Source organism: Haemaphysalis longicornis, unplaced genomic scaffold, assembly GCF_048455015.1.
Source record: "Haemaphysalis longicornis isolate Haplotype H1 unplaced genomic scaffold, Haemaphysalis longicornis Haplotype H1 scaffold_6, whole genome shotgun sequence".
Taxonomy (NCBI): Eukaryota; Metazoa; Arthropoda; class Arachnida; order Ixodida; family Ixodidae; genus Haemaphysalis; species Haemaphysalis longicornis.
Window position 1 is genome coordinate 12,139,976 of NW_027526407.1, and position 12,541 is coordinate 12,152,516.

The window sequence follows — 12,541 nt, forward strand, 5'->3', positions numbered from 1 at the left end:
TTTTCGCGACCGCCGCCAGGTGGCGAGCACGAACACGGGGTCACCAATAATCAAATTTAAATTAAAGTAACTCCACTAAAACGGTGAAAAATAACTAGAAAGGTAATATTTATAGTCTTTGTGGTCATTCCTAGCGATGTTTGCTGAATTTGTTTTGAGTGAAAATCTCCACGGCAGAGCAGACGATCCTCTGTAGGCGCCAGACAGACCTTCAACTCAGCTCCGTTCAGGTCATCTGTTTCCGCTATCCAAGATGACCGAAGAAGTGGAAATCGAGAATATACGTCCTTATTTCACAGATGATGAGTGGGAGAACCTTCCAGACTTCGCCAAGAATCGCTACGCAAACATAAAAGTGAACTACGAGCTTATGCTAAACGTCGGTGAGTGAACCCAATCGATGCGCTTTTCACCCTGGCCGGTTCATCACAAAAATCGTTTTCTTTTGCAACTTTCAAAGCATAAGCTCTGTTCTTGCGCGTGTTAATGGTGCATATTTTTAGAACAGGCATATCAAGGGTCTCAGGGCAACCACAGAGTTGACCCACGAACGCGCATACATGTCGCTTATTTAGGTTTTTCGGCAGCGGGAGTAAGCAATACATTCAATAAATTGAACAGCTTTAGTTTCTGTGGTTTCGCCACTTTAGCAGATCTGTGGGTATTTTTACTGCTTCTCTCTTTGAAAAACCTATAATTGCTAATCACACGTCTTCATCCTGCAGGTCTCACGCCACCGATTCCGGAGTTCCTGAAGGCCAAGCCTTCTGCACAGAAGCCCCCTGCAAGCATTGGCGGATCCAGAGGGGGGGTCCGGATGTCCTGACCCCTCCCTTAATTTTTTAATTTAAACCTCCAAGAAGACGTACACTCAGGTTGCAGAAAAAGCTGAATTGATGACTTGTATTCCTTGTGTTTTTGCTTTCCCGAAATTTCAGTGAATAAATAAGGATCCTCCTCCTCCTCCTGCTCATCATCATCATCATCATCATCATTATCACTGATAGGAGCTGACCCCCCTCTCAGAAAAAGCCTGGATCCGCCCCTGCCTGCAAGAGATGGCTCTCGGACATTGACAGCAGGTATACGTGTTTCCATTTTAACAGGATTCAATTTTGCTTAGTTTAGGCAGATATCAAATGGTGCATATTGCTTCATCTGGGTCCATGTTTCACTGGAAGTTTAAAGTGTTTTGCTCGTCTACTCTGTGCCTTTTAAAGCCAGCATACTTATCGCGCTATGAACAAGAAATATGGGGAAAGCAGGTTGTCCATTGTCTTGGCACTGCGCCGTGGCAGCCTTCGCGTAGGTTATGTGAGTCATTCTTTGGTGCTGAATCTCGAATCAGCCAGAGGCAGTACAGGGGCCTACAAGTCACGGAGTCACTCAGTGGCGTTGTGAGATACGGGTGACCACTTAGTGTCCCACCGGTAGGTCACGTGATCTACGGGCGGATAACATGACCGAATGTGAGGAGGAGGAAAGGGGACGAGAAGTGGTAAGGTATAGGAAAGAGTGCTTACAGGGGGAGGTAGGGCGGAAGAGGAGGGGGAGGCGCATATGAGAAACGGGAGGGAAGGGAAGAGGAAGGAAGGGCGAGAAAGAAGGACGGAAAGGGAGAAGAGAGGACGAACGAAAGGAGAGGGGGAGGATATAAGCGCAGGGAGACGAAGGCACAAATGACATGTGGAATGAACGGAGGTAGCATGGGAGGGGAGTGGAGCATATATTGGGAGCAATTAGGACAGGTGGTGAGGAAGAATCGAGGGGAGTTTCGAAGAAGGGTTCTGTCGTCTTCGGCGTCGTTTGAAGCAAAGCCTGCACACACGAGGGCAATTTGTTTCGCTGCTTTGGCGGAATTCCACGCCTTGAAATGCAAAGGTGATTTTCCGCAATATTTCACGTGTGGACAAAGCCTTGCATGCACAGTATGTCCCCTGTCTTTCGGGGAATCTCGATGTCCATGAAATTAACGTGGGGGTGTTTTTTTTTTTTTTGTACGTTTACTATAATGGTCAGAGCAACTGCGTGTTTTGAAAGGACATACGACAAAGGGTAACGAGAAAAAAAAACAATCTGTTGACTACAACATACGTCCAAACTGAGCGAACTAATATTTTTAGCGCATGACTGCTGACTTCTTCGGAGATATTCTTAACGTAGGGAGAGTGGGAGTGGAGGATATTTAAAGAAACCCAACAAGAACGAAGTCGAATATTTCGGGTAGCTGTTTTCGTGAGCATTCCGAATATAAAGAGGTTCAGTGTAGAGGAAGGGGTGAACACTTACTTTTCCAACATTTAGAGCAAATGGGCGGCCTTCTCACTCCAGGTAGCCGCGTGTTTTCGCTGTTCGGCTGGTCCGGTCGATCAGCTTTTGCTGGTACTGCAGGTTCGAGCTGTTCATTGCGCATTCCCACTGCTTGTGAGTAGCTGAGTAGAGGGGGAGGGATGCTCTGGGCAGACAAATACGAGGTGGTGGGTTGTGGCTGGGGTGCAGCAGTCATGGCAGTTTTAAGCGACACGGCTGTTGGAGATGTGGGACACGATGGTGAAAGTGTGTATCTGTATGTAGTCGCCAGATTCGGGATTATTTTTTGGCAGGAAGGGTGTGGAGGACGGTGTTCTCAGTGGACGTGTCGGTATATAGTGCGACAATTAGGTGGTTGGCAATGGGTGTCGCGTGTCTGTCGTGGTGGACAAGTCTTCGGCCTTGTCTAAGGCGCCCAGTAGTTGACCTCGTGGGCCGCAGCGGGTGCTGCTTCGTTTCCGGGTAAGGAGGCGTGAACTGGAGTACGGGCGATGATAGAGAGGATTCTCAGCCTTGCCGAAGCTTGAGGTCAGGTGGGGGAATTCTTCCAAGGAGGTAGCTTCGACAGGCTGGCTATGAGTCGGTGGTAATCGTGAGGCAGACGAAGCTATAGGTTTCTGTATGCGGTGTGCGAGGGCTATTAGCCCCGAGCGCGAACACAGTCGGCCCCTGGCGGCGGCGGGACGAACCGCTCCTAGTGTGGATGGCGATCTCGCGTCGTCTGCTTTTTCCCGTTCCGTGCGGCGCAAGACGCGTGCTGCACACGACAAAACAACCAATATCTGTGCTCGTTTGGCAGTAAGCAATGACATAGTTGCTTGCGCATTTCCTCTAGAAACGCAATAATCAGCGGCCGTTGCGGGTTAATGCGCTGGTTTAATTCCACGAAACATCTTCGCCCTGGTCACCGCTTGAGTGTGAAACGTGTTATAAACATTGCTTTTACACATTGCACTTTTCATATTGTTGAGTGCAGTCGTCTGCCGTTTCGGGAACGTCGAAGCGTGCTTTTTGAAGGCGGCGTGGTGATTATTTAAAGGATAAAAGTTTAGTACGCGAAACGGGTAAGAAGCGGCAAGACCTGTGCATACGCGTGCAAATTCCACACCCTTGTAAAATTGTGCTGTGTCCTTATAGAAAGAAAAAACGAACAAAAACATTTACACTGCACACGACCCGTGCGCTCGCGCCCATACATTACCGGACACGTATTTTACACCCGCAAGCGCCTGTGTGATCGTGTCCTTCCCGTACCTTTCCTAAAATAAATACCATTTTTGGACAGTCGTTGTTTATACTGAGGAGGAGGAATAAACATTTATTCAACTGTATCGAGTTGCTAATTTTACGTATTATTTAAAATACGTTTCTATGGATGCGCTAGAGTATTTAGGAGGGATTTTTCGGTGAAATTAAGCAGTTGTGAGTTTGTGTCTGTCATGTGGCATTTCGTGTGTTATTTTCATATATATCATTTTAAAATCCGACATGAATAACCTTGTCCAGAAACGTGTCTCACTCAGCATAACGAAATGCCTAATACGGTCACGTCTTAGCCTCTTAATGTGGACCTAAGTTGAAAGAAAGAGGAGAAAACGCGTAATATAATGCACGTTGTTGCCCACATGTGTGAGGGGTGTGTGCCATGACTCGCTGTTTTTTTTATTTTTTTCCACAATGATTGCTTTCAATACAATTTTGAAAAAGGCGAGCCACAATTCCTGGACAATCCCGGAAAAAAGGGGGGTTAATCAGTTTTGACAATACGTACTGCTTGTCACCGCTACAGAACACGACGCCTAGTGTAGTTTCGATTGTAGGTAACACCAGAGTCCTTCAATGCTTTACTGGTCACGAAACTCCTCCGTAACTAAATGGGAGAGCATCATATGCTGCGTTTGGCCGCCGCGCGGTGGCGCCACCCTCTCACTGAGGTCACTCTTCTGGCGGCCTTGCGCTGCCTCGAACGGCGGAGCCGCGGCGAGTTGTATTTGTTTTGTGCGGGAAAAAATGTAACGTGCATCTCGCGCTCTTGTGATGCGACTTAGGTAGTGCAACGACGATGCCGAACATGTGTTGAGTCCCGGGATGTCGTTCCTTGTACAACGATACCACAGAAAATGTTTCCTTGTTCTGTTGACCGAGCGACGGGGAGCTGCGTGAGAAATGGAGGCGTGCCATTCCAAGGCAAGCAACGGGAGATTTCAGCTTCGATTATAAGTGTGTGACGGTGTGTGGAAATGAAATGTGTTTGAGAATGGAAAAAGCAATGTACCCTTTTGAGGGCATCGTGGAACTAGAATTGTACAAGGCTCACTTAAAGCCGAATTTTTGACATATCAGTCGGGTTGTAGTGGTGCTTCATTACCTGTTTGCAAACTTGTATTACCTTGCACTCAGGCTCGCGTTTAAAAAAGCTTTGGGACGTCTTTGTGCTTTTACTTTTCATATTTCCGTGAATTATCACTTAGGGTTCGTTTTGTTTGTTTGGTAGCCGCGCGAGGCCGATTCTGGCTTATCTGGCGTTTCAACCGGAGCGCCCGTTTGTTCTTTTTGTCGTACATCCCGTCGGGCAATATTGTTTCATATAGAAAGGGTGCCACCTTGTCGCTAACTTGATTTTTTGTTTCTTCGACAATGTTCTCGATCCTATTTTTATGTATTTGAAATTAATAACGTTCCGAGTATAATGCATGCATAGCAAACGCCGCGCAATTCACTTTATCGACGTTCATCCCTTCACGTCACATTGCGGACTGCTTCTTCGACGTTTGTGTTTCATTCTATAATGAAACACAGATAGAACAGAAGAGCAGAAGCTCGCTAGCTCGATGCGTTCAGAAAAGCTTTGCGTCGTTCTTGGCTACGTGGCAACAATCGACAGCAGTCCGTGACTACGCAGCTACCATATGTGTGGTATTTACAACTTTTGCCTTAAGAAAAGAAGCAATAGAGGTTTAAAAATCCGTAAACACGACGGCGCAGCGCTTGTGCGAGCGCACGCAGAAGCCGTTGCCGTTCCCGGCCGAAGTCTACGGTAAGTTACTTCGAAAAATAAAACCTCACTGAAGGCAGGTGATATACACAATGACTGGACTATTCATCGCTAACTACTACGAAAAAAACACACTTAATCAGTGCGCAGGCACCAAAAGCTGCGAGCGTTTGCACGCCAAGAGCTGGCCAATACGCCGCACGCGCAGCGGCTGGGATGCCCTTCGTGCGGCGGTGGCGCTTGTAGTGGCGCGCGCGGTCCCTATATGAAACGAGCGCCGAAGTTTCGTGACCAGTAAAGCATTTAAGGACTCCGGTAATACTGATAACCATAGTTTGGCTTTTCGCGTTACATGCGTTCTCTTCTCGCTGCTCTTGCAACGTTGGCAGGACCCCCCCCCCCCCCCTGTTCCCAGAAAAAACTAAATGCACAGAATTTCATTTTAGATGCGACTGCATCTCATTCACTCCCCTTGTCCCTCCATACGGCGTTGTTGTCCGTCCACACCCTCCCCCATTCTCCTCGCCGCGCGAGCTGCGCTCTCCGCCGCTCACCCCCTCTCCTCTCTGATAGCGAACACTCTCTCGCGAGGGGCATTGGATTGGATTCGATTGGCTTGGCTTGGATTGGATTGGATTTGAATTGGATTGGATTAAAGTGGATTGTGTTGGATTGTGTTGCGTCATAGCCGCGCCACGTTGCGTCATAGCCGCGGCAGGGGGTTCACGGCACGTTTCACGCAATGGGAGAATCAACCTAACGGAAACAACAACGGAACCCCCTATGCGTCGCATCTACACAGCGAGGGGAGGTGGGAGAAATTTTTTAACCAATCCTCAATAATTAACTGCCAAGACAAAGTCGATATTCAGTTTACAAAACAAAGTAGTTACCGGGAACCCGTTGCACTGATTCGCAACGAGAAATAAAACGGAAATGTTTTACTACATCTGCAACACCGGAACTTCATTTAGTGCCATCTTTAGGGTTCGTAAGCGACCTTATACGCAAGAATGCAAACGCATCTCGCTCTTGCAGGCACCTGTTAGATTTTAAAAGGAACGCAAATGCTCAAAAGAGCAGCCGTAACAGAAAATTTGTGCTCACTGTGAGGTCCCAGAAGCTTGGTGTGCACACTGTAAACCAGCTTGTCACTTTGCGAAAACCTAGCTAAGCATGAGATGTTGATTGTACTGCGTTCGTTGATAATTCAATTCGCAAGTTCACTTGCCACGAAAGCCGTAAATAAGTTATCCGAAACCGTTATTCATGAAACCTTCCTTCAGAGTCGTTAAAATTTCATTTAAAAGACCCGTTAGAGCGGTTACATTTATATCCCTGTGCTGATCCAAATTCAGGAATTTTATGTTGCCTTTTGAACGCACAAAAATATCGTAACCGCTTAGAATTTCGGGAAAGTTAAGTAGTGTTACCATTTCAGGGCATCCCACAAATGCAAGAATTCGTCATGCTACCAGTGAAAGCGATTGATATTGCCGTTGTAAACTGAATTTCAGAGATCGAGGCTTCCTGATTAGTTTCTATTTATGCTTTTATCGAAGGCTAAAAGCCATAGTCTGGAAAGATCGAGCTTGCTACGGGCCACAGCGTACAAGTTCATTGTCACAATTACGGCCATTCTGAGATTCCCGATGAATCGTCGCTTTTTTTGGCGTAGTAATGAAAACTGACTGCCGCTTCCATGCTATGCATTGAACGTTGAGGAACCGAACTACATCATACAGTCAAACCCGGCTATAACGAACCCGGATAGAGCGAATTATGCTATATATCGAACAAAAATAATTCAGTTACGGAAATACATGGGAAACATATCCCTTATAACGAAGTTCACGTCCGATATATCGAACTCTGGGCGCCCAGAATGGCCGCCGAAATGCATGATCTCGAGCGGCGATTGAGATGTGGACTGGCCGCGACCACGGAGCAAGAGCCGCGGCTGAGATTGCGCCTCGCACGGAGTGACGTGACGCCCAATACTTTCCGTAACTGTTTCCGATGCGCGGGACTCGCGACGGAACCCGCCCATTCAGCGAGTCCGGACCAAGACAGCAGCATCGGTGAACGGTGGGAAGAGCTCGCCAACGTTCCCGATGATGTCGCGAGTGAAATCCGTCCGACGCTTGTAATAAAACGCTTTCGGCAGTCGATGTGCTACGCCAATGCTTCTTAGATTTTTGAGGACGCGGACTCGAACTGGTGCAAACAATGTTTCGTGTAGAGAATGCTATGCTAGTTGAAGCTGCCAAAACGAAAGTGAAAACAAAAATCACCGCTTTTTTGCAACCTGGGCAGTTAAGGCGGAAAGTAGCTTGATTACTTGCAATAAATGTATTATTTTGGTATGGTAATGGCTACTGTACTGTGTTCGTTTCTGCATACGCGGATGGCGGAGCGGAGGGGGCGGGGGACTCCCGCGGATTGCGAACTCGTAACAATAAGCTCGTTATAGGCGGGTTCGGATATATCGAACTATTGGATATATCAAACTAATCGCGGTGCATATTGCAGTACGCTATAAACGGGTTTGACTGTACCACTCTTGTTAGCACCTTTCGTGCGCACATACGGCGGGAAAAAGGCACGAAGCGCGCCCACAGTGTGCATTCTTACGGGCCGCTCAGCGGAGCATCCACACTAGCAGCGCGACGCTGTCGCCACCTACATGTCGAACTCATGGCGAATAGTTTCCGCTACAGCTCGAGGTACGCAGCTGTTTGTGGCTGCGGGGAAGAAGGTTCCTTGGTGTCGGCGAGCGCATAGGGTTGTATGGCAAGGCAAGTAGCGATGACGGTGTAGCGATTATCGTTGGCCGGTGATCATTTCTTGTGGAGTAGGAGGACGGGAGCGAATTCTGCCATTCTTTGTTTATCTCGGGGCATATATATAACAGGCGCAAAAAGAAAAGAAGGCAGGAGAAGCAACTTAAGGCCAGCGTGCGCCAAAATACCTTTTATAATTGAGTTGTCGGCTACACCTAAAGTGTCGTTAGAGCTTCAGTCAAGTTTTAGATGCGACTGCATCTCATTCACTCGCCTTGTCCCTCCATACGGCGGTGTTGTTGTCCGTCCACACCCCTCCCCCATTCTCCTCGCCGCGCGAGCTGCGCTCTCCGCCGCTCACCCCCTCCCCTCTCCGATAGCGAACGCTCTCGTCGCGAGGGTCATTGGATTGGATTGGATTGGATTGGATTGGATTGGCTTGGCTTGGCTTGGATTTGGATTGGATTGGATTGGAATAAAGTGGATTGTGTTGCGTCATAGCCGCGCCACGTTGCGTCATAGCCACGGAAGGCTGTTCACGGCACGTTTCACGCGATGGGAGAATCAACCTAACGAAAACAACGGAACCCCCTATGCGTCGCCTCAAGAGTTATTTTTTATGCATGGTTTTCGGATCTCGTGATTTCTGCATTGCGTCTACATTACAGGAGTGGTCGCAAGTACGTTGCCTCAGGATCCACCCAAAAGCTTTCAGGTATGAAGTTTACTCCAAATCACAGAATTTTATATTACCCTTTTACACATCCCTAGCAGGAGGCCCTGACGATTTGGAGTCCGAAGCTCCATATAAATAAATATACATATGTGCACTATGTAAGACTATAGATAATGGACATGTCTTTATACGTAAATGTTGTGAATCTATCACATTTCTACAAGGAGTTGCTAGTAGTTCTAGCAGGTCCATTTACACAGTTCAGAAATTTCTCTACTTTAGAAAAACCACGATATCCCCAGATCTAGTGAGGTGCCGTTAACCCACGTGTATATGTTACGTAGGAGCCCCTGGCGGACTCCAATGGTGCTTGCGACGGAGCGACCGCCAAAGCGAAAAAAGCATTCAGGAAAAAAAAAAGGCCCGTGTGCCTCCTGTCAACAGCAAGGGGACTGGTTCCCAAGGACCTGCAAAGACCCGGGGCAAAGACAGTGAGTGGCGTCGTTTCTGTTTCGTAGTTTTTGTATAAAAAAATAGCAGGACATTGAGCGGGTTTTTTAAAATTACAACTTTTCGGATGATTCCTTCACTGCGGAGGAGCGTGCAAAGGAAAAGTGGTTTTTGGTGGGAACATTTCAGATTATCATATATCGGTAATATAAATAAACTTTAGGTTGGAGGTATTTTCTTAGGGTGGGAATGTGTAAATGCCTTGGTGGGATTTCATTTCATTTTGTAAAACTTTAGGATACATTTAACTGAATTCGTAAAACTTCTGTTCTTTTTTGAATTGCATAGACTGTTCTTGAGTTGTTAGCAGACGTAAAATTTCTTCAGCTCTTGTCATGTCACATGTAGTCATCCTGGCCCTATACATCATTGTCTTTTGTTTTGGGTAACTTTTACTTCTACTCACAGGTTTTATTGTCTACTGTATCATCAACCAATAAATAACTTCTTCTCTGGCGCTCTTTGCCCTCGTTGGCCTTGAGCCATTAAACACCAACCACCATCATCAATTGCATAGACGGGATCAAATAAATACAGTATGCATCATTACCGGGTCGACAAGGCAGTATTTAATTTGCAAAACCTCAAGGAATAAAAAATACCACGTAGCTTTTGCGGTGGCCGCTACAACAGCAATAACGCGTATTGGAGTTGTGACGCGATTGGGCGATGTCAAATATTGCAATTTAAATAAGATTCGGTTCCGTTTCTGTGTAAATGCGTGCTTGGTATCCTCTTTAGAGAGGGAAGTAGGGCTGAAGCAGCACGCCGTTTATTTCGTTGTTCTGGAACAAGCAGCCAATATAACCAACCCCAATGATGATGTATATGATGATGATTATGAGAATGATCGCGCAGGGCAAGGGATTCCATGAAAGCGAGCGATGCGTGGATACAGTGGCTGAACACCCTCCGTGTCACCGAAGACGCACAACTACGACGCGCTTTGCCCGCGCCTTCCCCCCCCCCCCTCCCCTTCCGAGCTTGCCTGGCTCCTCCCTGTCTTTAGACACAGCCGAGAGTCGCACCTTGCCGAGAGTCGGCTGATTCGGCAATGTGCCCGTGAGCAGTCGGCGCTTATGTCAACATCACGACAAAAACTCGCCAGTGCATCATTGTCAGTCTTCCAACTAACTCGCTCTTGGGACAATGGACGCTGCTGGGAAAAATGATGAATTCATTATAGGAAAGACTGTCTAAGTACCAAAAATCAAGTAAATAGTCTAGCCTAACCGCGGATTCGATCTTGCTAATTGCGACACACTGCGCCCTATTCCTAATGCCATTCGGCCATACCCTAGCGCTGTCGGGGATTGAAGCATAAAGTATATATCGTAAAGCCTGTTTATTTTTTGGTATGGCATCCACTTGAGCGAGGAAAGTAGGTCTAAGGCAGCGCAGTTCTTATTTCGGCGGTCTCGCCAAAGGAGACTACAGAACCAGCCACGATGGTGATGATGACTTCGCGGGGCAAGGGATGCGATTTTGGCAGCGAGCGATGTTTGGGTGCAGTGGCTGAACACCCTCGTCGCCATCGGGGCGCACAGCTGCACGGCGCATCACTCCCACCTTTGGAGCTTCCCTGCCTCGTCCCTGTGGCGTAATATCCATGTTCGCACAAGACCGAGAGTCGGTTTATTCGGCACTGTGCCCGCAAAAATTCGGTTCAACACCACCCCAAACAGAACTCGCCAGGACGCTGGAAGGAACGTCCCTTTAAAGGCCAGAAGGCAATGCATAGGTGCATCATTACATCATATCAGATAGGGATAAAGAGGGAAAGAGAAACTCTTTCGCAGAAACGAAAGATGACAGGTTTGGCGGAATTTAAACACTGACGTGCTACTCGGAGAAGAGAGGGCAAGGGAGGGTAGAAAAAGCCCTGTAGATAACGGCACAAGAAAGACGAGAAAACAACAAAAAATGCAAAGTTCAATTTGTGTGAACGGTTCGATAAACACGATTGCAGTATTGTAATTTCCGTGATGCCGATTTTGTACAGTTGATCAAATAACGCCACTGCTTCTTTGCGTTGAGCTGATGGTCAGGGCCCAAGACCCAGAAGTACTTTTAGCTCGTATTCCTCCTCTAAATGGCACCCGGTAAGCAGAAAAGAGAAGCAGTATAACAGCAGGTGTTCACGATTTCCGGCGACGCGCAGTTATACGATCAAGAATTCGTGGCTACAGCAAGTCGACACAGGCATGATTTGGTAAACGCTGCGTTTAGGCGTAGTCGGTGGTGTAAAGTTTCTAGTCGGAGCAAAAGTAGCTTGGGCAGCTTCATCCTGAGCTTGGTGTCTATGTAGTGCAAAAACGCATATATCTGGAAGAGAAGGGAGGTGGTTTCATTCTAATAAACAGTCCCTTCTTCATAGGTTCGGTATCATTCTTTGTGAAAAATACCTTCCTCATATTATGCATTTGAATGCCCCTGCGTCCAGCTTCACCTGCCCATCGGTTTCCTTCAACACCACTCTGGTGTAAAAGCCACTGAAATGTTATTTGGTGTTCAGTATCTTTCTCTGAATGGTGCAAGCAGTGCTCGATATTGCTGAAGCAGGGATTGCACTGCTGGCTTTAGAGAGCTGCCTTGCAGCCTATGAAGAGTGTTCATTGCCACGGTGGCTGGCAGAGAATAGACGAGATGGCTTCCGTGACAGCGGAACGCCTAGCTCAGATAGGTGATGTTGCATGTTCACGGCGATAGGAGAACGCCTAGGCATTCGATCATAGTAAACATCCAGAGGATTTACGCTCAAGTGCACATCAGCCGACTGTAAAAAGTGGTTTGTGCCAGGGTACAGCCGAGTAATGCGGCCGAGGGTTAAATGTATCAGCCCACCTTGTAGGGGTCGAGCCTGGGAAATAAGACAGCATTGAATTCACTGGACTCGAAGTGGTGAAATCTTACAGTCCCGAATAGGCCACAGGGAATTATCCCCCCGCATTCTTAGCAAGGAATTAAGGCATAATCTTCTCCAACAAGCTGGTGTCAACGCTTGCATGGCTGGTGCCCCGACCGAAAGAGCGCCTGCCAAAAAAAGCCCAAAAGGTCGTCAACAAAACTGCTTGCGCACAATGCCCCGCAAGTTACTTTGGAGAGACCGGGAACGTTCCGGAGCGCCTCCGACAGCACAGAAAGGGCGTCCACAAACCTGACATTCATCGCAGCGCATTGGCCGAACACTCTAAAAAAGCTGACCACAATACTGACTTCATGCCGAGGATTTAAAGGAGCCATGAAGAGAAAATACAACTTAGTTTA

At 47.5% G+C, this 12,541-nt stretch overlaps 1 protein-coding gene across 1 annotated transcript in view; it reads left to right on the forward strand.

The window, feature by feature from the left end:
* Window positions 1-8,710: 8,710 nt before the first annotated feature.
* The window catches only part of LOC144141832 (histone-lysine N-methyltransferase PRDM9-like), a 34,380-nt gene continuing 30,549 nt past the window's right edge, over window positions 8,711-12,541 (forward strand). The window contains exons 1-2 of the mRNA XM_077673319.1: window positions 8,711-8,803; window positions 9,109-9,255. Coding sequence (XP_077529445.1) covers window position 9,255 — 1 coding nt within the window. The 5' untranslated portion in view covers window positions 8,711-8,803; window positions 9,109-9,254. The remainder of the gene's footprint in view (window positions 8,804-9,108; window positions 9,256-12,541) is intronic.